Raw genomic sequence first — 24,796 nt, 5'->3', positions numbered from 1 at the left:
ATCTATAGTGCCAGTGAATTATCGTTATTCTGTTTTTATAAATATAAAACAAAACATAGCTAAACAATATCCTTGCAATGTAAAATCTATTTTTTAAAACCAAAACCATAAGTGCTATAAAAATATCTGGCATATCTTAAAGCCAAGCATTCCCCTCCCTCCATATCTGACTGAGGAGATGAAATTTGACAAAATATTTGGCAGGCCTGAAGTCTGACATGACAGGCAATCCAATTGACTGTTGTATTAGGCTTCCGATACACACGATTAATTAAAATTTTCCCAAAGAAGGTCAACAACACATATTGATTTAGATCCAAAAGAACATACCGATTTTGTTAGAAATGTGCCACAGTTATCTCCTACTTGAATCCGAACTTAATTCATATGAGCGGCTGACAATTAAATTCAAAATTTCCTATTATTTTATTAGGGTCGTCACCCGGTTCCCTTGTCGGGGTGATATGACAACCGGGGGAGACTAACTAATCCGGGCCGTTTATGCCGACCAAATCAACAGTGCCCGACTCTCCAACAGCTAAAATCTCAGTTGATCCGCTATCCTCCGTCATCGCCGCTCTTTTTTCTCTGAAAGCCGACCGGAATTTTTGAGAGTGAACTAAAATCGATCGACGCCATATCCAACCCTAAGCTCCGATTTCTCTCCCATGGCTGCCGGCTTCTCTCTCCCTTCCTACCCGCTCCTTTCTCTCCAATTGTTCCCATCTAAACCGTCTCTCTTCACCGCCCCCTGTCTCGTCCGTTCTCCCTCTCGCCATCCCGAGAAGTGGCGATTCCTCGTGTCTCCGTCTCTTTCTTCCGCTTCCGTCGCGAGCCCTTCGCTCAATCCCCTCGTGGGCTCGCTAAAGGTGCGTTCTGTGATTGATCCCACATCGTTTGGTTGTAGCTGGTTGACGCTGTCCTCTTTGGTTTCAGGAGAAGGCGGGCCATTTGAAGGGCACCAAGTGGAGGGATCTCTGGAGCCTGAACAGTTGGGTCGTCCGAGATTACTACCGGCTCGTTACCTTTGTCAATGCTTTTGAGCCCCAGATGTTGAATCTGTCTGACGAACAGGTTGGCTGTTTCTTTATGTTTTATAAGAAGAATATGTATAAAACATGATAGAATCAAAAAAGTAATGGAAGGATATGGTGGAACTGGCAAAATGATAAAATTTTGATTCATTTTATGTGGTTGTTTCCGTGAATTTTATTGTTTTCAGCTCAGAGGGAAGACCGCCGAATTCCGCCAACGGTTGAGCCAAGGAGAAACTCTAGCTGATATCCAAGCGGGTTGGATGTTCTCACAAATTCTGTCATCATGTCTCCATCTCTTTTGTTGGTCTTGATGGATTCTTGTTTGATATTTCTTGATTTTATCTTATAACTGTTTAAAAATTCCCATCTTCAATTTTATCGTGGAATTATTGTGGTTTCATGCAGAGGCATTTGCTGTTGTTCGGGAAGCTGCCAGAAGGAAGCTTGGCATGCGTCATTTTGATGTTCAGGTATCTCGTCATTGTAGCTTACACTTTCTTTTTGTTTAAAAGTAAGGGTTTGGACAGCTAAATGTGGGAGAATTCTTAAAGTTTTCCAATCCAATTGTTACACTGCAATTAGATTATTGGTGGAGCAGTGCTTCATGATGGGTGTATAGCAGAGATGAAGACTGGTGAAGGAAAAACACTCGTATCCACACTTGCTGCTTATTTGAATGCACTCACAGGACATGGAGTTCACGGTATGATTAGTAGCTATTGTTGCAGGTGATGAAATTTATATGCATATGTTTGTAGCAAAGCTCAACTCTTGAAGTATTCACATTTGTTCAGCTCCCATACTTTTCATGCTTGAATGAAGATGCAACATGAGAGTTTTTTGATATTCAACATGGCATTTTAAGTTGTCTAAGACTCTAAGATGGAAATTTTAGTCTCTTTTGATGCACTATGCCAAAAATGTATTAATTAGCCTCTTATAGAGTAATTTACATTATTAATTCAAGTTGTCCTGTAGTTACTTCCTATTTATATAGTTTCCATATTTTTTAATAAACAAAATGTATGTAGTTAATATACTCTGTAGCAAGGTCTGCAATTTCGTACCGTACCGGAGTTTTGACGTTCGTTCAGTACGGTACGAAACTGTATACCGAGCGGTATACCATTCGGTATATATATATATATATATAAAATATAATATAACTCGACGACTCGCCTCTCTCTTCTCCTAGGCAGGGCAACGTCGAAGCGACGTCGCCTCGTTTATATATATATATATATATATATATATATATATATATATATATAAAATCTGAAAAAGGCAACGTTGTCGAACGTCGCCTTTTTCTAATATATATATATATATATGTATATATATGTATATATATATATACACATATATATATATATATATATATATATATATATACATATACATATATATATACATATACATATATATATACATATACATATATATATACATATACATATATATATATATATATACATATACATATACATATATATATACATATACATATACATATATATATATATACATATATATATATATATATATATACATATATATATATATATATATATATATATATATATATATATATATATAATTTTATTATTATTTTTCGTTCCGCCCAATAGCGGGCGGTTCGTGTACCGGTATGTTATCGGATCGTTACGTACCGCCTGTACCGGGCGATATCATTCGGTATTGTCTACCTTGCTCTGTAGAAGATAAAGCCACCTTGATCCATATAATTACACTTTGCTTTCATCTCTCAACATTTGTAAATTGTTGTACCTTTTTATGTTTGAAGGTTTAACCTTTAGAGTTTAGACTTTTTGCCATCTTATTCTCATAATAGTTGTTTCGCATTTTTATATTTGTTATATGATAAAAAAGCATATATATGAACCAGAGTGTCACAGACTTAGCTGGAATTGCCTAAGTTGTGAGGCACCCTTACGGCAAAGTCATGAACTTAGCTGGAGTTGCCTAAGTCGTGAAACACTCTTACGCAAACTCCTCGAACTTAGTTGAGATTGCCTAAGTCATGAGGCGCTCTTGCGACATATGCGTCTGCAAAGGGTCAACCTAGTTGCAACCTCGTACAGGTCCTAAAGGACTTGCGAAACAGAAAGTTAATTAGTTTGAAAAACGAGCAACGGACAAGTCCCAATGTTTCGCCAAGAGGGAAGCTTTACAAGCAATTCAACGAGCACCTTGAGTGCAAGAGAGGAAGGAGAAAACAAGGACTTTAGAAGGTAGAACGAACAGTTGTAAGTCCACAAACAACTGCTCACTGAGTGTCAGGCGTGAAGGCAAGTTCCTGTCAAGTTAACATGCGAACTTGTGAAGATTGTTTGACGCCCGACATTATCTCGAAGCCCCATCCCCTATGGTGCCACCCGGGGGGTTCTAGGGTGCTGAGATGGTTGACATTTTGCGTGCAGCTACAGTCTGCAGAAAATAGGTCGTGACACACGAAAACAGAGTCATTTTGGGATAGTTTTGCCCGGCGCAGCGAGCGGTTGCACTGTAGCGCTGCAACCCGTTCGAACATGTATTTTTACTATCAAAAACACATAAAACCAAGGCAAAACATGCTGCCAAGCATCTGTACATGTATGTAAAAGCGATGAACGGTTCGATGAACGAAGTTGTTGCAGGTGCGTGACGATCGTTTGTGACAGGAGGGCAACAAAAATGACAACTAAGCAAGGTTTCAGATTTTAGGTGGACCTGGTACATACCAGGTGGTATTTATCAGTCCAACCTTGAACCAATATGCGGACTTGGGCTTTTTGCATGGTCCGGTCTAGTTTATCTTTTCTAAGATGGTGACAGGATTTAGGATTTCTTGCTTTCATAGCCTCACACAAAAAAGTTGCAAGACTTTCTGCTCATGTCTCACTTTGTAGCTCTCTCACTGTATCGGTCCATCCACCGCTTGTTGCTTGCCACCGCATCTGGGTACTTTGGCCTTCTCTTTCTCTTCCTTTCCTCCCTATCCTCCTTTGCTTTTCCTTCACCTTCTCCTCCTCCTTCCCCCCGCTTAGTACTATGACATGCACCAGTGTACCATGTGTCAGTGTACTGATATGAGTCGGACCTATACCCATCCAGCCAGGGACCTATACGAGTCTGGTACCCAAGACTTTGAATATTGCACCCAATGTCCAAGCTTAAGTTATATCTAGATGAGTGCTTCAATGTCTCAAAGCAACACTAGAACCAGTTGTTGGAAAATTTTCAAATAGAACATGCCTGCATAATTTTTTGTGGCCATTTTTATAATTGTATGCACCTACAGTTTATCTTGAAACTCAACTTTTCTTTTAATTTTCCTATGTCCACAGTGGTGACTGTTAATGACTACTTGGCCCAGCGGGATGCTGAGTGGATGGGCAGCATTCATCGTTTCCTTGGCCTTTCTGTGGGTCTTATACAGGTATCTTCCTTATTCTAAGTGTTTGACTTTAGTTTGATGTCTGTCTAGTCTATGTTATGCATTATTTGATTTTTGACATTACAAATCTGAAAAATAAGAAAAACCCTCTGTATTTTTGTTGCAAATACCTGTAGGGGGGCATGAAGGCTGATGAGAGGAGATCCAACTATTGTTGTGACATTACATACACTAATAATTCGGTAAAGCACTGATCACATGGTTTATGGTATTACTTTTAGCTTGTTATATGTTACTTCCAGGACAAGATGGTTGTCACTGTTTTTGCCACCTACATCACCGCTGTTCATTCACTTTGTTTCATATAGAACTCAGAATTTGGCAGATTCTACTTGCAGCAACTAAATATCATTAATTCAACTTCTCCACAACAAATTGTGGCGTTTGACTAATCTTGCATTTTTATTTTTAACTTGCAACTGTTAGATGTTTGTCAGGAACTAGGCTTTGACTATCTCCGTGACAATCTGTCAGGAAATAAAAGGCAACTTGTTATGAGATGGTATGTTTATTTTATAATTCTTTCTTTTATTCATGATAGCAACTAATCTTATGTGTAAAGCAGGCCAAGACCATTTCATTACGCCATTGTTGATGAAGTTGATTCTGTCCTTATTGATGAAGGAAGAAACCCATTATTGATCAGTGGTGAGGTAATTACTTCAATCTCTATTTCATGTTTATTTGATATTTCAGTTTCAATACTAAGTGACTTGAATTTAAAATGTCAATTTATTGTGTTTTGCTGTTAGGATAGGAAAGATGCTGCAAGATATCCAGTCGCTGCTAAAGTTGCTGAGCTGCTTGAACGAGGCATTGTATGTTCTCTATATTTGCTAGTTTGCCAACTGAACCTTGCCATGATGGAATTGCTTTTTTGCTGCAGCATTACAATGTCGAGTTAAAAGACAATTCTGTGGATTTGACCGAAGAAGGAGTTGCTCTCATGGAGATGGTTCTTGAAACAAATGACTTGTGGGATGAAAAGGATCCATGGGCAAGGTGTCTTTCATAATGATTCCTTGTATTCTTTTTGGACTTCTATATCCTATTACATTTAGTGCAACCGTAATTTATGATGTCGACAATTTTTTTACTTTAATTATTTTGAAATGTAGGTTAAAGACTGTAATGTCTTGCACAACTCTCTGTATGTTCATGAAAACATTGATATGAAAACATTGATATGGACATATCTAGTTTCATATTTTGGTTAATTAAAAAAATGCTTATTCTTTATGTTCTTTCAGTTGGTACCTTATTGTATAAATCTAATTTTGTAGATTTCTAATGAATGCTTTGAAGGCTAAGGAATTTTACCGCAGAGATGTGCAATACATTGTCAGGGATGGGAAAGCATTGATAATAAATGAGGTATTACTTATTTTTGTGATATTATGATATATTTAAACTCTAACTGCTATTTTTTAATGCCTAATACAGTTATTTGTTTGAAACACTTGCTTCATTCAGAGTTTGTTATAATACATATCAAAATGTTATTTGCTCGAGGTTATTGCTGGCTTTAGCTAAAATACTTTTTCTTCTTACAAAATCCTGAAGTATTTTTTTCATTGCAAACAGTTGAACATCAACTACTCTTCTTCCTTTTTCCTCCTCCACCGCTTACTTTTCTTTCTTCCTCCTCCTCCACTGTTTCCTCTTCTTCCTTCTTCCTCCACTGTCTCCCCTTCTTCCTTCCCCTTCCTTCTTTTTCCACATCCTCTTCCTCCACCGCTGTCTCCTTTTTTTCCTCCTCTTCCACCACTATGCCTTCCTTTTCTCCTTCGTCTTTGAAACATTTGTATGTACCGGTGTAAAATATGTTGGTACACCGGTACTTACAGGTGGCCAGACCGGTACATACTCGTCTGGTCTGACCAGCGATCAGTATGTACCGGTCTGGTATGTGATACAACATTCATTGGTAATAGATTATCAAGGGACCTGAAATTAGTATAGAAATTTAAATTTATTATTTATTTATTTTACTTTTGGTGGATAAACATACCATAGAAGATCCTCAATGTTCAGTTTCAATAATGATCTAAATGCAAAATCCATGCTTGCTTTCTAGTGTTCTGTCTAATTGTCATTTTCATGTCAACTACAAGGGCTGTTAATGTTTTTTTGTAAATAAATCAAACAAAATGCTCCAGCTTACAGGGAGAGTTGAAGAAAAAAGGCGATGGTCTGAAGGCATTCATCAAGCAGTAGAGGCAAAAGAAGGCCTGAAAATTCAGGTATCTTTTAATTTTCTAAATCTTTGCACGTGAAAAAAAGGAAAAGAACTGTGTGGTAATGGTCTTTGGGGTTTAACTGATAGTATCACTAAGTAACTCATTCTGGTCGTTTCAGGCTGATTCGGTTGTTGTGGCCCAGATAACATATCAATCACTCTTTAAGCTTTATCCTAAGCTTTCAGGGATGACGGGGACTGCTAAGACTGAAGTATGGGCTATGTAATGCTTGTTATAAATTCAAGATTTTCATGGATACATTTATAAACTAATTTCTGCTGTTGGCATCTGCAGGAGAAAGAATTCTTGAAAATGTTTCAAATGCCTGTTGTTGAAGTCCCCACAAATTTACCAAATATTCGAATTGACTTACCTATTCAAGCATTTGCAGTAAGGCTTCAAAGAATATTTAATGATTTTATTATTTTTGCTGACCATCATGACAGAATAAAGTTCATTATGTGGTATGGTCTCATTTTGTCACAGACTGTACGCGGGAAATGGGAATATGTGCGGGAAGAAGTTGAGTCAATGTTTCAATTGGGTCGTCCTGTTTTAGTTGGAACGACAAGGTAAAAACTTAGAATTACAATCTCTGATATTCATAGGTGGTGCAGTGTTCAGTTTATCTGGCTTCTGAAGTACCAGCTTCTCAAGAAAAGGAAATGACAAAAGCATCTTGTCAAATGCATATTGCCTTAGAAAAATGTGGCCTTAGTCTATGAATATATTTATAAAAAGGTTACTTTTGTCTTGTTAAAGGCTTACTTTTGAAGTACTGTCTAGTTTTGATTATTGTGCAGTAAAAGTTGTCTTCATACCTGAAAGGCAACCGTAAAATGCACATGGTTTGTGGTCACTACTTGTTTTAATGGATCCAACTCACTGGCCTCATTAGTTTTATCCCTTACTAGTGAAATTGTGGCATGTGCTAATCCCAAACATTAAGTAATTGTTGATTACATGGCATGTTTTTGTCACTATAAGGATTTAGAATGTGATGAAATTATACTATATGTTTTGCTATATAAAATTTTAAGAGTGCTAAAAACCTTAATCAGTATCATGTAGCACTGAGATCGTAAATTACCTTTTATGTACTGTCTAGTTTTGATTATTGTGTAGTAAAAGTTGTCTTCATACCTGAAAGGTAACTGTAAAATGCGCATGGTTTGTGGTCACTACTTGTTTTAATGGATCCATCTCAGTGGCCTCATTAATTTTATCTGTTGCTAGTTAAATTGTGGAACGTGCTAATCGCAAACATTAAGTAATGGTCGATTCCATGACATGTTTTTGTTAATATAAGGATTTAGAATGTGATGAAATTATACTATTTGTTTTGCTATATAAAGTTTTAAGAGTGCTGAAAACCTTAATCAGTATCACGAGTCAGTAGATATGGAAAATTTTCAATTACATTTAAGACAGCAGGAGACGTTTCTTGAGGTAACATTCAATCATATGCTGAGGTGCAAGGTTTTAGATTAGTCTGGTACCATTTTTGGTAAACTACTGGACTGGTGTGGTACTAGTGTATGATCCGTACTTCTGGTGCTAACCAAAAAATAATAACACTTTAATATCCAATCGTACTGGACCATATGGTTGTCGGACTAGTAAATGTCAATTGTTACACATTGTATCGACTTGTTGTGTTATGAGGGGTGAAATTTCTAGCCATTCTCATATTTTAAAGGATGCTGTTGGTTGTCCTACGTGTGCCTTGGTAGATCTGCCAATTTTTGTGTCATTTGGAGAGTCACCCAATGGATTTAAGCCCTTCCTAAGTAGTCAAGTAGATGTGTAAATATTAGCAGGTTTTTACTGCACTATTTAAAGTTTGGCCTTTCAGTGACAATTGCGCCTATCTACAGTGTTTGAATCCTTATATCATTCAAGCTTTTTGGAATGCAAATATAAAAGAAAGCTTAGTGCAAAATATATGTCAAATGAACAAAACACTTTGAAGTTATGGAGTTCAGAATGTTGGTTAGAAACCACCGTATGGGGAGAGCTACCCAGCTGTTGAATACTAAGGACACGAACAGGGGTACACAGGTAATAGCCATTTTATTTCGAAGAACTTAGTTTTGGACGAAGCCAATGGTGAAGCAATATACATGCAGGCAAGGTCATACTTATGATAGGTTTGAGATGTTCTTGTCTATTTGGTCCTCAATACATTATGATTTATTATGTGCAATTAATTTGTAGATTAATTGTTTATTAAGAAGTTGCTGTATTTTTATATTATTGTTTTTATGTTTCCAAAATAAAGGAGTTGTTATTAACAACAACTTATGTAGCATATTCTATTTTTGCAGCGTTGAGAATTCTGAATATTTATCTGATCTTCTCAGAGCCCGAAATATTCCTCATAATGTCCTCAATGCAAGGCCAAAGGTGTTTCCACATTTTTGGATCTATCATAATCATATTATTTAGATATTTCATCTTAAATACATTATAGCAGAATTTTTCTGCTTATACTTGTGCTTGATGTTATAATCTGTGTCTATAATTGTTCTCCAGTATGCTGCACGGGAGGCTGAAATTGTTGCCCAAGCTGGTAGAAAATATGCAATTACAATATCTACTAACATGGCAGGCAGGGGCACTGATATCATTCTTGGTGGTAACCCAAAGGTCTGCTCATGATTCGTCTCCAATGTGCATATCCTTCTCAAATCTTACCTTACAAATTATAGCTCATAAATTATGGACCGAAGGCTGATAATCCATTTTGGAACAATAGGACAGATGGTTGTCTGTTGTCTTTATTTATTGTAGTCATTAACTGTTATGCAATGCCACTGCATAAGTATCTCGTCTGTTGTTAAGTATTACTAGATGCTTATTATTGTCTTGGAGATACTTAAACTTTATGCTTTATAAGTGAGTACTTTTTTGCTGTCTCAAGATGCTTGCTAAAAAAATAATAGAGGATAACTTGCTGCCTTTTATGGCACAAGAGGCTCCAGATGTTGAAAATGATGGCGAGCAAATTTCTCAAAAGGTGATTACTAAGTCCTCTTTATCATACAAGTTACCTATGCACATGTTTGTTTTTATGTATAAATATTTCTTATTTCTAAAACTTTTGGAAATGTTACACAGGGTTTCTCAAAGATAAAAATAGGACCCTCATCTTTAGCATTGGTTGCGAAGGCTGCACTTATAGGTAAGTATTTGGATTTTATTGTGTCACACTCATTGATGATAGTATGTTTATCTTACATATATTTGTATATTTATCTTCCTGAGATTATGTCTTGTAGCAAAACATGTGTGCAAAAGCAAGCGAAATGATTGGCCATATGGGAAGGCAAAATCTGTTATCGCTGAGTCCATACAAATGAGTCAATCACTTGGAATGGAAGGACTCGATAATCAATTGGAAGAAGATTCAGAGATTTATCCCCTCAGTACTGCAGTAGCACTTGCTTACCTCGCTGTCTTGAAGGACTGTGAAACACATTGTTTTAATGAAGGGGTGGAAGTGAAAATGTTGGGTGGGCTCCATGTGATTGGGACGTCATTACATGAGTCTCGCCGAATAGATAATCAAGTAAGTTGCTCTGATCTCATAATCACTAAAGAAGTTAATTATATGTATTAAATTCTACTTATTAGTTAATTGCTGTAGCGTCCTTTTGTTTCATATTGTTATTATGGTACTGATAGAATAAGGAATTTTGAATAACATGCTTATTAGTTAATTGCTGTAACATCCTTCTGCTTCTCCTCGTCCTCTACCACCACCTCTTCCTCATCTTCTTCTTCCCCTCCTCCACCTCATCTTCTTCTTCGCCTCCTCCACCACCTCTTCTTCTTCTTTTACTCTTCTCCCTCTTCCCCTCCTTCCTCTCCTCTGCTACCTCCTCTACATCTTCTCCTCCTCCATCACCTCCTCTTCTCCTCCCTATCCTTCTTCTCTTCCTCACTTGTCCACCTCCTACTCATCCTTGTAGCCATCGCCATGTCATCTGCATCATGACCGCCTTCTATCACGTCGCCTCCTCGTTGCCTATCTTCTCTCTTTGTTTTTTTGGTATGACGAGTATCGACTCATATCGAGTGTCATTATATCAACTTGTGTTTGTACCATACTGATCCAGCCATCAGCTGATTTGGCATTGGATTGGAATCTTAATCCATGGTCTTGACTTAGCAAGTAGGAATTTTTCTTAGCTTATATTGGAACCTTAAATCTCCAGTCCAAGCTTTTTTATTGCCTACTGATTTTAATTTTTTTATAAGCTAAATTTGTTTGCTGCCAAAAGTTTTGACAACTTCGTAGTTTTTTTCTTTCTTCTATTTCATCCCTAAACCTTGGTATCAAGGTTTAAATATTGGTCAGACTGGTTTGTATCGGTAGATATTTACCGGTCCGACCAATTACCGATATAGAAATCCATAGCTTGATACAGCTACATATCAGTTATTTTTTATTTAACGATATCAGGTAATATGGGTCAGTTTAATACGTAGGTACCTTACCAGTCAATAGGTTACCGTAACCTTTTCGACCAAGGTATACATCTTGTTTGATATTACACCTTGGACTTAAACAAAATATACCATGTGTAATGATGCTTGGTGACTATCATTGCTAGGTACCTTACCAGTCAATAAGTTCCGAAACCTTTTCAACCATGGTATACATCTTGTTTGGTATTCCATCTTTGACTTAAACAAAATTTTTGAATATCATGCGTAATGATGTTTGGTGACTCTCATTGCTAGGAGTCTTAAACTAGTTGAAATTCTGAACACCAACATGTCCATTTGTTGACCAAGGCCATTAACTTCCTCAATCCCATAAAAATCATTCCGTGCTTCCTGTCATCATGAATTTTATAATTTTCCAGTTTAGCCATCATCTTTGATCATAGTGGTCTACTCAAAGCATTTGATTGCTATGTAGGGAATCCTTGATGATGAATTATCCTTGGTGGTAAATATGAGTTCCATGTATTGTTTTAATGGATTTGCATTTGAGAACTGTTTCAATATGTGCCGTGTTCCCAGCTTAAGGGACCGTATCTTCTCTAAAAGCTTCAAAGTGATACAAGAGAGTGCTTCCAAAACCTTAAGATTTGCATAAGCTACCAAGGTGAGCTGTAAAAGAGTTGAAATATGGGTATTATGTGGTCAGCTACAGATAAATGTATTCTTAAGAAAGAGTTGAAAACCAAACTTAGAGCGTTCATTGTTGCTTCTGTCCCACAAAGTGGTGAGGGGGATAGAACTAATAGCACAATACGTGTGGTCTTGTAAGTTGAGAAAATAATTTGGCAGGAGAAGCTTTCAACATATTATGGGAAGAACAAATGATTTTCTAAGAGCATGAAAAGCATGCCAAAGACAACATTGAAGAGACATCAGATGCCAAAGTAAACCCCTGAAAAAATAAATCTTAATTTTAGTTGCTGGAGTTGCTGAAATTCAGGATCTGCCAAGTCGAATCAGTTATAGGCATATAGATTGTATATAAAATAATGGGTGATTGTGCTATATTTGCATCACAAAGTTAGAGGACACTAAATAGTTTAATTACTTAAATTTGGTCACATCTTATCTTTTTTTTTTAAATTTCGGGCACAAGTCATGTAGTAGTTCCTAGGTCTATGTCAGGTCAGAAAGGAAGAGAGAAGAGTTTAAGCCTGATTGTGTGGAGGCTTCAAATGCCTGTAACCATGACATCAGGCTCAAGGATTTTGCTAGTTAGCACAAACCAAAAATTGGCCTGGCATGCATCAACACAGGCACATATTGGCATGACTTTCATGTCCCTAACATTGAAGAAAGGTATGGCAACTTTAATTTGGTCCTTATTAAGGTTTCAAATACTGGTTGGATTGGTAAATATTAATTAGTATTTACTGAACCTACCAAGCACCAGCACAGACGACTTGGCTTGGTACCATTCAGTATTATACTGCAATTTTGTTCCATAAAAGGAAAACATAGAAGAGTTAAACATTTAATTAAAATCATGTATGGAAGGATTTTTTTTTAATTTTTCATTTGGCAAGTCAAGTCATTGACTAGTTATAAATATCACCTTGGTGGATATTTTGATATCTAAGGTCCAAAACTGATATCAAATATCAAAAGAAGCACAACAAGAAAATCCATATATAACAATAATCTTCAGCAAGGTCTAGTCTAAGAAAAATAGAGAACTAAACTCTGATTTGGTTAATAATTTACTGTCATTATGCATGGATGAAAAAAAGTCAGATACACTCCAAAATTTTCTGTCCTCATCACAGTATACTTGTATATCTTCTGGTGCCATCACAAGAATTTTCCTCTAACTAGAATAGTTAATTTAATTGTTTGACTTTCTATTTACTTGGACCTTTATTAGAGACACTTCATGTAAGATCTATTATTTTTTATGATTATATTTTTCATTTTTAGCTCCGTGGTAGAGCAGGACGACAAGGTGACCCTGGCTCAACAAGGTTTATGGTGAGGTACTGTTTTGCCAACAATAGATCTTCTTGTTGGATAGTATCAACTTACTGGACAAAGTACCTTGCATATATTGTGCGATAATTGATGTACTTGCATATTCAAGATAAACTTCATAGTGCAATATATTTGTTAATGATATTGTTTTAATCTGTGAGAGATTGGTTCGGGTGCATTCTTAACCTGAATAATGAGAAACTTTAGAAGCCAAGGTTTAATGACCAATTAAAATTGAGAATGAATGTATGAAATATAACTTTAGCAATATTAACAGAAAATTCAAGGTTATAGTTAAGATGAATGGAAAGGAATATGTTAGAAGTGAAAGGTTTAATTATTGGGGGTCTACTGTTCAGTAAGTAGGGAAGATTGACATAATACTTATTTTAGAGTTAAAAGAGAATGATTAAAGTGGAGAGGGATGTAGAGAGTAATGTAATTGCTGAGTTACCCCCTAGATTAAAAGGAACATTCTATAAGATATATAGTAATAAGGGTGATTGTGTATAAATTAGATGATGATTAGGAAAGAAACATATACAATTAAGATGGTAAGGTTGCTAGAAAAGATACATTAAGATGGACATATATTTGTGAACAATTAAACCTACTTTTGATTGAGGATGAACCAAGGAAAACTGTTAGAGGTGAAATGAACATGTCTGTTGGAGACCTATAAATACACTACTGAAAGAGACAAATCTATCAGAATTACTGGCGCAAGAAAGGTTGATGAAATTCTAAAGAATATTTCATGGCTCTTAGTTTGACTAGCATTGTGCCCTCATTTAAAAATTTTGAAAATAATGTTAGTGCAGTGGAGACATGCTAATTCTACCTTGGACTCTTTTCCTGCTGTTCATGTGACTTCATTTCTCTCTTGAAACAGATGTAACATAGATCTAGGGTTTAAATATCATTTTGATCTTGAAAACCAATCATGAGTGCTATTACATGTCAATCTAGGTAGATTGTGAATTAATTGTTCTGAATGTTAGATAAACTTTTCCTGCTGAAGTCACAGTTGGGGTTTAGTAGAAAAGCTGAAAATAAACACCTTTGTTTTTTAACATTCTTTTGTTGAAGTGCTTCTGCTTGGATTAAGTTTCAAACCAACCTGCTATATCTGTTTGTTTTTCTGTGTTGTCCTTTTTGCTCCCGTACATAAACTAAGTTCTAGTTTAATGGAATAGCTTACAGGATGAGATGTTTCAGAAGTTCAATTTTGATACTGAGTGGGCTGTGAAACTCATATCAAAGATAACAAATAATGAGGATATACCAATTGAGGGGCACACAATTGTGAAACAGGTCTTCTCATTTAAATCACTATCGTTGTTGTGTTATTTTGCTCTAAATCAATGCAACTGGCTCAGTGCTTGCCTGATTTACTAAAAATTTTACAGCTTTTGGCTCTTCAAATAAATGCAGAGAAGTACTTCTTTGGCATAAGGAAGAGTCTTGTGGAGTTTGATGAAGTCCTGGAGGTAGGATCTTTCAAGCTCATTAAATTTGTATTGACCCTATAACATAATTATATACAAATCATATTGATCTTTTGTAATCATGTTTTTGTTGATTATTAACAAGCTAAACCCCATTTTGACATGATTTTTCTTAATATTGTGCAGAAGTTGATAATATTTTATTTAGCTATTCAGATTTCAAATGACCGTACATCTGAATGATATAATGCTTAAAATATGACAAAACGGTGTCATTTTCCTTTCTTGTTTTTGATATCTTGTTTTCTTTATCTTGCTTACAAGTTACTAGGTTGGGTTATAAAAAAGATTTTTCTAGTATTGTTACTAGTATTCTGACTCATTTGTTGAACGCTTAAGAAATTCAAATATATATATAAATATATAAATATATATATATATATATATATATATATAAATATATATATATATATAAATATGTATATATATATATATATATGTATATATATATATATATATGTATATATATATATATATATATGTATATATATATATATATATGTATATATATATATATATATGTATATATATATATATATATGTATATATATATATATATATATGTATATATATATATATATATGTATATATATATGTATATAATATTTGCTTTAAAACAACATGCTGAACTGAATAGGTTTAAAGTTGAGCCTATGAATGAGAAAAGGTTATTTAATGCTTCTCGGAAAATTTCCCGTGCTGGTTAGGCAACTGCAGAAAATAACTTTTTGAAGGTTACAGCAAGACATAACCTGGTACCATCAAGTTGCTGTAAAAGAAAGTCCATGCTTCATCCCAGGACCATGAGTTAAATCTCCTGTGTTCCTCTTGGTATTTACTGGTCCGAGAGTCAATGGGTACGAGGGATTTCATCCAATTTGGTTCAAAATCAGACTTATTGTCTAGTTTGTTCACCATACTGGGCTTACCAAGCAATAAGCAGGCTGATATCGGGCTATATTGGCAGTAGGCTTACCGGTACCGAACTGGAGTTCTTTAAGGTTTTTGCTGCAAGTTGTTTTTCGTTTTTTTACCTTTCTTCTTATTCTTCTTATCTCTTTTTCTCTCCATCAGGCTATCTCTCTCCCCACCCCCCCTTTGCTTGGTTTGGTTCAAATCAGACTTACTGCCTAGTTTGTTTACGATACTGGCCTTACTGAACAATAAGCATACCAATATTGAGCTGTATCAGGCAAAGGCTTAACAGTATTGCTGATAGATGTCTTTCTCTTCTTCTTCTTCTTCTTCTTCTTCTTCTTCTTCTTCTTCTCCTCTCTCCATCAGGTTCTCTCTCACTCACTCTCTCTCTCTCTCCACCTCCATTGCATCACCATCGTCTCCCCATCCATCACATTACCACCATCTTCTCACTACTGCGTCGCTGCTCCCTCTTCCCTGTTGCATCACTGCCTCCGCCTCCCTGTTGCAGCGCTAGCATCTCGTCCTTGTTGTGTCGCTTCTGCTTCCTTCCTACAGTTGCTGCAAACTCCTATTTACGCATGTTGTTGTCTCCTTGTCCTACATCGTCTTCTCCTGTGCCATCTTTCTCCTGCTCATCCTGCTCCTTTGCCTCCTGCTCTCTCTCTGTCTTCTATTGACTGTTGGTACACTGTACTGAACTATACTGGTGTGGCCACTGGCCAGTTTTGGACTTAGATTCTAATGCATGTCCACAATGATGATGAAACAAGAGGCTTCCATAGTAGAACCCACTTCTTTAATAGGTCATTTTCGATGCCTCTTCTCATTAACAAAGTGGTTCCTCAAATGTCAATGGCATAGTTGAATGAAATCTATATAGGCTAGTATACCAAATACTCAACTTATAAATTAAACTTTGAACTTAGTCACAAGGAATTGGTCACAATCTTTGACTTCATTCTGTTAGTACCTGTAGCAGTATATTTTTTTCTACACTGCTTTAACAATTTTGGTTAAATTTACTTGTAAAATTTAGTGTTAATATATCCTTCATATTGTTTCAAAGAAGAACAATTGAGGAAAACACTTATTATGGCATTGTGACTCTTTTTAAGTTTCCTTTCTCTATTGGGTGTTTGATTACTTGTTTGTTATTTTAATCAAGGATTGAAATATCATACCATACTAGAGTTTTGACATTCGCTCGGTACGGTATGGTACTGTATACAGAGTGATATATCGTCGATATATATATATATATATATAATAAAAACATTTTGGTGACGCCGCCTCTCTTCTCCCCACGCGAGGCAACTTCGCCTCATTTTTCTTTATATATAATCTTTTATTTATATATATATATTTATATAGATTTATTTATATATAAAAGTTAAAAAAAATATGCGACGTCGCACATATATATATATATATATATATATATATATATATATATATATATATATATATATATATATATATATATATAAATACCGTCCGGTAGCAGACGGTCCGTGTACCGGTTTGTTGACGGACTGGTACGTACCGTCTGATACGGGCGGTATTATTCGAAATTGAAGACCTTGATTTTAACCATATGTTTTTTGACTTAATAGGTCCAGAGGAAGCATGTCTATAGCCTTAGACAACTGATATTAGCAGGTGGCTCTGAAAGCTGCTGTGAACAAGTATTCCAGTGAGTTGTATTTATTCTCTTGTATATATATATGTGTGTGTGTGTGTATATGGTATTGACGCTACTGGCACACCTTTTTGAGACATTTGCTTGTGTTTCGACTAACGCTTATCTGTGTTCAATGTATTCACTCGCCTGTTTAGTTTTCTGTGGATGCCAGTATAGCACATTATATCGTAGGGTGCAGAAATGTTACCGTAAAACTCGATGTCTTATTCAGTTTGTTTATTACCTTTAGTACCATGGTTATACAATGTTATGATGAGACTACCGAAGTGCTATATTAGTTTAGTGCTTATTTGTTATTCTGTATTAGTAAGGAGAATGTTCAGAAATCTTTTTTCAAAGCTTGAGATATAATATTTGAATATTTTCTAAAGATATAATAATAAGCAGATTTTGTCATTTGTTTCATAACTTGTGCATCATCATCGTTGTTGGATTTTTAGGATTTCTCATATTGCTGATTTCAATTCAAAGAGACTGTTTGTGCATGATCTTTCTGTGACTGTAACATCAACCAAGAAAATATATACAAACCTCACTGGCACCCTCTTAACAGTCTCTTTACCAACTTTACGTTGACATGAAAATTTTGAAGTCACTAAATTAATCATGAAAATGACATTGATTGACATTCCTGTTTCTTTGGCAAATCTAGAAATCAACTTTCTGTATGTTTTCATTTTCAGTTTTTGTTATTAGATGCATCTCGATCCCAACAGTGTCCAAATGATTGCACCCTGCCTTTTGTATGGATGCTCCCAACAGTTATGAGTATGATCTAGTTATGAGTATGATCTGTTTGTTTTGCATGTCTCTGGTGCTTTGCTTTTACATCCACTAGGTACAGCCAAACTTTCAGTGTCCAAGCAGTTGCCATTTAACAAAGCTCTTCTTCAATAAGGGCTGTTGGAAACTTTGTGTTGCTTCCTTCCTGTTTCATTTACTTTCTGTTTAAGATCAAGCTACGTTGTCCCTCATGTTTTCTCTACTTTCTGTTATACAAAGTTGCATAGAAATATGTTTGTTTTTTGTTTTCTTATTTTTCAGAAGAAAAGATGTCAGTAGACATCCATATATATTTTTCATTAATAATTTGTGATAAATTGTATAAAAGAACCCTACTGTGGAAATAAAGCAAAAAAATGAAAAGTTCACATAGTGTCAAATAGAGGGTGGGTTGGTAACACTGTAAGGTTGTTCCTTTGCAATTAGGTGATTATAAGGTGTGGTCTCAGAAACATCATCCTTGCTTGCCTGGGTAAGGTTGCATAAATTTAGGTTCTTTGTGCTTCAGGTTGTTCTTTGTTTTACAAGTATGCCAAATAAATCAGAAAATAAGAACACAGAAGAATAGAAAAAACAGAAGGGAAAACAGTTTCTCATACTGTATGAGGTAACAAGGAATAGGAATACCACATGTATCACATGCCATATAGGAAGGTCACATAAATTATAAAAGACTCTTATGGAAGCTTTGGATGGGGGGATTCATGATTCCAGAAGGTAGATTTCTGATCTACATAAAGTGCCAGAGCTTTATGGTCATCTGAATTGAAGATTCTACTGTTTTTCGATAAAAAAAATCTTTTGAGCACAGGCAAAAAATGAAAAGAGAACATGGAAAATAAAAAAAATGATCAAGGAAGCTGTGATTAGAAATATATATAGTCCTAGAGAACATATAATAAATTTTTTTCTTTGCTGTTTAGAATTGGATTTCTTTCATTATTATCTCCAACTTATTGATGCAAGAATGTCCAACCAGTAGAGAATTATGTAATATAGGTTAATCCTGTATTGTGCTTGTTAGTCAGAGGCCTTTTTTGGCTTTCAGATTGTCAACACTTCTATTCACATAGTTTTTTCTTTTTAAAAATTTTGAAGATTCCATTGGCTGAGAATTTTCATTTTTTTTTGCCTCAGATCAAACATATCCCAACTCTTATTTTAAAATCTACTTTTGGACTTGAGTTTTTCTCTTGATTGTCAATTAGTCCATCAAGGGGTTTTAAATGCTTAAATTCCTTGTAGATACATGCAAGCAGTAGTTGATGAAATTGTCCTTGAAAATGCTGATCCAGAAAAGGTATTGCGACCTAATCACTAAATGAATCTTAGTTATCTCTAGAATTTTGATATATCAGTTCTAAATGCCTTCTTCCTCTTGTAAAGCATCCTAGTAATTGGAGTTTGCGGAAACTCATGGATGAATATATTCAGATTGGCGGAAACATATTGGCCGGTATTGCAACTAAGTATCTGGGTTTTACTTCAAAACTAATGTCGCATGGAAGTTTTTGACAAAAGAAATATTTGTAATTTGCAGAATCATTTGCAGAGGTCAGGGAAGAGGAACTACTGATGTCCCTTGAGCAAATTCATGGGTTACGTATAATGGAGGTGGAAAATTTCTCTCTTCCAAACTTGCCTATACCTCCAAACACATTCAGAGGAATCCGCAAGAAAATATTGTCTTTAAGACGTTGGCTTGGTATCTGTACTGATGAGACAATAAAGTAATTTCCTTCAGATAATATCAGCATTAAGATGCACTTCACTTAATTTTGTCAGCAAATATCTACACGTACACATATTTGAAAGTTTGTGGTTCATACAATGTAGGAAAGGAAGATATCAAGGGACCACTAACCTTCTTCGCAAGTATCTTGGAGACTTTTTAATTGCTTCTTATTTAGAAGTTGTACAAGACTCTGGTTATGATGATTCATACATTCAAGAAATTGAGGTAACATGGTTTTTTATTTTTTTACTTTGGACATCAACCTTCCCCAGATCCCCATATTGGGCCTTGTGTACTAGATTCATGATATTTTTCCAGTTTTCATGAATTAGCATTTTCCATTCTTTAGCTGTGAAAATATTATCTCTGGCTTAGCACACTCCAAGGTGCTTTTTTTAAATTATTCAAGACTTGTTAAGAAAAATCTCTCATGTTGCAGTTTCCTTTTTAGTTCTTTTATGCCATAGGATCAATGATGTATAATATGAAGAAAACTAGTTCACAAAAAAAAAGACTGAAAGAGTCCTCAATGTCAATTCCAGAATAGCGTGATACTGTTATGTATCTGTAGCTGTGGAGTTCATAATATCGTTTTGGCATAATGTTGAGATCAGACTTCTAAGGCCTATTAGTGAGTTTGTGTGATGCTTACACCCTGAAAGATTTGTGAAAATCAAGTAGAAAAATGATTGAGTCGTTTTGTGGTAGGTCTTGGCAAATGTTATCTGACGGATGGTTCTTTTTTTCCCGTTCTAGCAGCATATTCAGGTACTTTATGTATGAGCACTATAGTGTTTAACTTTTTGTAGTCCGTGAAACACTGTCGTGTTTAACCAGCATAAAATAATGATGATTTCAAATAAAGCAAAACTGTCATTCTGATTTTAAATTTTAAAAAATAAAAATAAAAATGTTTTTGTTACAATTTGTCATTTACATCTTATAAACCACTGTTACATTAATTTCAAATTATTTTTTGTGTCAATTTCTTCCTTCTAGATATTCCTAATATTCCTAATATGGAGGCAATTAGCCAAGTTTCTACCAAAGTTCAATTTAGGTTTTGGATCTCGAGTCTTTGCACACAGCTAATTGTCTTGGTTGCACTGGGCTTGATGATGAGTTTTGTGTAGAATTCATTTTTAGCTTAAGAAAACCACAATATTGAACTATGTAGTTTCTTAGAATGTGTGTATGTTTCATACTGGTGTTGCTATTGAGGATTCTAGGTTCTATGAAAATTTGCTTGGGTGCTGTCATGCCTGCATAAGACAGGGCCACAAGCATTTTTGAGGTTCTCTTGTTTTGAAAATGATTCACAACTTAGAAATATTGTGTTTTTGCAGTTACAGAAGGTTCCTTAGATTTTGTAGAAATAAATAATGAGACATCAAAATGTGCTTCCTCCAAGGTCACTACCGCATTGACAAATTTCTTCTGTTAACCTACTGGACCAAAAATTTCTTATTCTAATATCTAACATTAGTTGTGTAGTTGTCCCCCTTAATCTTGAAATTGCTTATATTGACCCTTCAAATTTTAGATTCCTTAAGATATATACCTCACATCACAATCATCCATTTAACCCAAATTTATAATGGTTAAGCCAATCTAGGCATGGCTAATTAAATTTTAATTTATGATATCTGATATAATATGAAAATACAAAACTTCAACTCATCTTCAACAAGGATACAGTGGGGGCTTGCAATTCACAGGATGGTGCCGGCTAGGTAACAATGGCCTGTCCTCGGCTACTGGCCAGCAGTGTTTTGCCACAGTGAGGCTGCTAGCCAGGTGTAGGGATGAGTCTGTTTGGTACATACACCTACATGATTTGCATAAGCCAGATTAGGGTACCCGTATCAATTGTTGGTCGAGTTACATGTTTGTTCTTGGAAAATGCACATTTTGTTGATATTTTGTTATGATCAAATTGCAGAGAGAAGTTATTGTGAAGACACTAGATTCTTTTTGGAGGGACCATTTGATAAATATGAACAGGCTCAGTTCAGCGGTAACTTTATACTTCATGAATCAAGTTTTATCTCACCTATTCCACTTGCTTGAAGACATCATCAAATGACACATTTAAGAACTGTATGGCAGGTGAATGTCCGGAGCTTCGGGCACAGAAATCCGCTGGAAGAGTATAAAATAGATGGGTGTCGATTTTTCATCTCAATGCTTAGTGCCACTCGAAGAATGACTGTAGAATCATTACTCCATTATTGGTCATCTCCGATGGAATCCACTGACTTGTACGCACCCTGAAAGTCAAACATGTAGGTTTGTAAATTCTTTCTTCCTTGTCCTACTGATGCTTTGTTATATTAAGTTCAGTTTTGCAAGAACTGTATATTTAAATCTTTATTCTTCCAGGTGTGCCTTGGTTTTCTTCAGTTGATAGCTTAGTGTTGCACTTCTTTATGACTCGGATGGTTTGTTTTGCTTCAACTTCTTTTTGTTGGACAGGAAGAAAAAGTATCCACTGGACATGACTGCTTTGCTGTGTTTATTGCATGAACACGTGCGCCTCTTTTGCTGGGGTTTATCGAGTTGCAGTAAACTTGGGGCTTTGATCATAAGAGCACTCGGGAAATTTATTCACAGTAGTGATGGAAGTGAGACTATGCTTAGCCCAGCATCGACTGCCACGGTCTTAACATCGGTGCTTGATGGTGGTGGTACAAATCCATCAATTTGCCACCATCTGTATGTATGCCCCCTATTATTTGAGCCATGTTATTGTTGTTTCTGCATAATTTTGATGCTGGATGCCATGTAAGCGTTTCTCTAATACAATTTTTGCTACTGAACTTTAAAATGGCTTGCACGATGCCATATCTTGGGGTGGGCTTGGCACAGGATTGTTCCATTACCATCGTAACATCGATTAGGTGTGCTGCACTAATTAAATAGTTTTACCAAAGTCCTCTATAGAAGGATAGTTCGATCGAGTATGTACCTTGATTATGTACCTTGGCTTGCAACGACAATGTGGTGCCTTTTCTCCGCATGTTCGATCGAGTCAAAACGAGATAGGTGATAGATACCTCACCGTCGCCTGGTGATAGAATGCAACTGAGACATGCCATGTATCGACAGCATGCATCAACATCAAGAAGCAACTCAAAAGCTTCCAGCTTGAACACCACATGTTACGAAGACAGACGCATGCCTGGTTGGTTTGCATCTCGACTGAGTCTGGGGAGGTGTCATTGGCGACTCAAAGTTCGTAATGGGATCCCAAACACCGCATAAATTTGTGTTGGATGCCCGACACTGCATCAGTGTGTGTCGTAATGTGTGCCCGATCCGCACCACCTACTAGCCATCGGCAAGACAAAAGGCAGTGCCAAACAGCATTCCGCAAGCTTGCAGCTACGTGACCGAACAACACAGACTTTCAACTATTATGTCGTGCCTTTAGAGCTAGTATAAGGAAATTTATCAATGGGTAATTTTGATAACTCAATAAAAATAATAAAATAAAAAAATAAATGAGACAAGAATATCAGATTTACGTGGTTCGATCAATTGAACTACATCCATGACGAAGGAGGAGCAAATCATTACTATAAAAAAGGGACTATTACAAATGTCTTAGGAAGATGTTTCTAGGTCATAAAACACCTGAAATTACTGAACAAGAAAAGCCTAAAGCAAATAATTAGGTTTCTTGTGGTGCATCTGACTTCAAAGCCTAGGCCCTTATTTATAGTTTAAACAGGAGATACCAAACTTGATTTTCCTGACGTGGGACTTGCCAAACGAACAAATCTCCACCTTGGCATGTCCCAACAAAATTTGCTCCACCTTCTTCACAAAAACTCCAATGGGCAATCACCAACAAAGAACACCAACTAAGTCCAAGCACTGCTTGAATTTGAAAATCGAAAGAGACTTCATAAGCATATCAACTAGATTGTCCTTCGTATGAATTTTCTTACCCGAAGACGACTTCACAAGATCCCAAGTTCTATTCTGATGGAGAGATTCAATTTTTTCATTCATCGCAATCAACCACTTAGTGGAATTATCACAAAAAACTGCATCTAAGTAGGTAGTAGGCTCACCAACTTCACTTGTTTCTTCTACAACAGACAAAGCATATGCAACCAAATTTGCATATCTTTGTCGTGGTCGAATATCACTCCGTGGTCTATCCTTGGTTATGGAATATTGCTCTTCCTCTATATCATCTTTGTCAGTAGATTCGGGACCATCTACTGGCATTCTTTGAGTAGAAGAGTTCAACTTTTACTTTGTACAACTAGTAGATTCCTCTTTGGAAGATAACATAGACAATTCATCAAAAGTAACATCTCTACTGATTATAAATTTTGGGGATTTCGGATCAAAACACCATAATCTGTGTCCTTTCACCCTAGAAGCATACCCAAGGAAAATACACTTTTTCGCTCGAGGCTCTAATTTTCCTTCATTTACATGCATGTATGTTGGACACCTAAAAATGTTTAAATTAGAGTAATCAGCAGGAGTACCTGACCAAACTTCCTCAGAAGTTTTAAAGTTAAATGCTATAGAAGGAGCGCAATTGATAACGTAACATGTCATATTAATCACCTTTGCCCAAAAGTCCTTTGTCAACTTTGCATTTGAGATCATACACCTTGCTCTCTCCAAGAGTGTTCTGTTCATACGTTCGGCCACACCATTTTGCTGAGGCGTCATCCTAACAGTGCGATGCCGAACAATTCTTTCATTTTTGCAGAATTCATCAAAGTCACTTTCACAAAATTCCATGCCATTGTCTATTTGAAGCCGCTTAATCTGTTTACCTGTTTGCTTCTCAATCAAAGTCTTCCATTGCTTAAAGGTTAGAAAAACATCATTTTTATGCTTCAAAATAAACCCAAATTTTTCTGAAATAATCGCCAATGAAAGTTAACATATACTTGGCACC

At 35.9% G+C, this 24,796-nt stretch overlaps 1 protein-coding gene across 2 annotated transcripts; it reads left to right on the top strand.

Moving 5' to 3' along the window:
* The first annotated feature begins 525 nt into the window (after positions 1 to 525).
* On the top strand, positions 526 to 22,710 carry LOC135615342 (protein translocase subunit SECA2, chloroplastic-like). 2 transcript variants are annotated; one of them, XR_010487972.1, is made up of 32 exons: positions 526 to 869; positions 937 to 1,074; positions 1,223 to 1,292; positions 1,443 to 1,507; positions 1,620 to 1,740; positions 4,385 to 4,476; positions 4,611 to 4,676; positions 4,932 to 4,996; positions 5,060 to 5,147; positions 5,247 to 5,312; positions 5,381 to 5,496; positions 5,778 to 5,868; positions 6,654 to 6,737; positions 6,853 to 6,945; positions 7,029 to 7,124; positions 7,221 to 7,306; positions 9,062 to 9,140; positions 9,270 to 9,383; positions 9,658 to 9,753; positions 9,855 to 9,918; positions 10,016 to 10,305; positions 13,167 to 13,222; positions 14,414 to 14,531; positions 14,627 to 14,707; positions 17,260 to 17,339; positions 19,377 to 19,431; positions 19,518 to 19,587; positions 19,672 to 19,861; positions 19,968 to 20,091; positions 20,575 to 20,634; positions 21,809 to 21,883; positions 21,976 to 22,128. XR_010487972.1 is itself a non-coding variant. In XM_065113668.1 (32 exons), the coding sequence occupies exons 1-31, from the start codon at positions 669 to 671 to the stop codon at positions 22,138 to 22,140; spliced, it is 3,195 nt and encodes a 1,064-aa protein (XP_064969740.1). In that variant the 5' UTR covers positions 528 to 668; the 3' UTR covers positions 22,141 to 22,151; positions 22,342 to 22,710. The 2 variants fall into 2 exon arrangements, 1 of the variants encoding a protein (XP_064969740.1); XM_065113668.1 differs by lacking the exon at positions 20,575 to 20,634 and adding an exon at positions 22,342 to 22,710 and having other exon boundaries at positions 528 to 869; positions 21,976 to 22,151.
* Positions 22,711 to 24,796: the final 2,086 nt, after the last annotated feature.

Source organism: Musa acuminata, chromosome BXJ2-6, assembly GCF_036884655.1.
Source record: "Musa acuminata AAA Group cultivar baxijiao chromosome BXJ2-6, Cavendish_Baxijiao_AAA, whole genome shotgun sequence".
NCBI lineage: Eukaryota > Viridiplantae > Streptophyta > Magnoliopsida > Zingiberales > Musaceae > Musa > Musa acuminata.
Note: the sequence above shows the minus strand (reverse complement) of the source record. Positions and strands in the feature narration are given on the sequence as shown.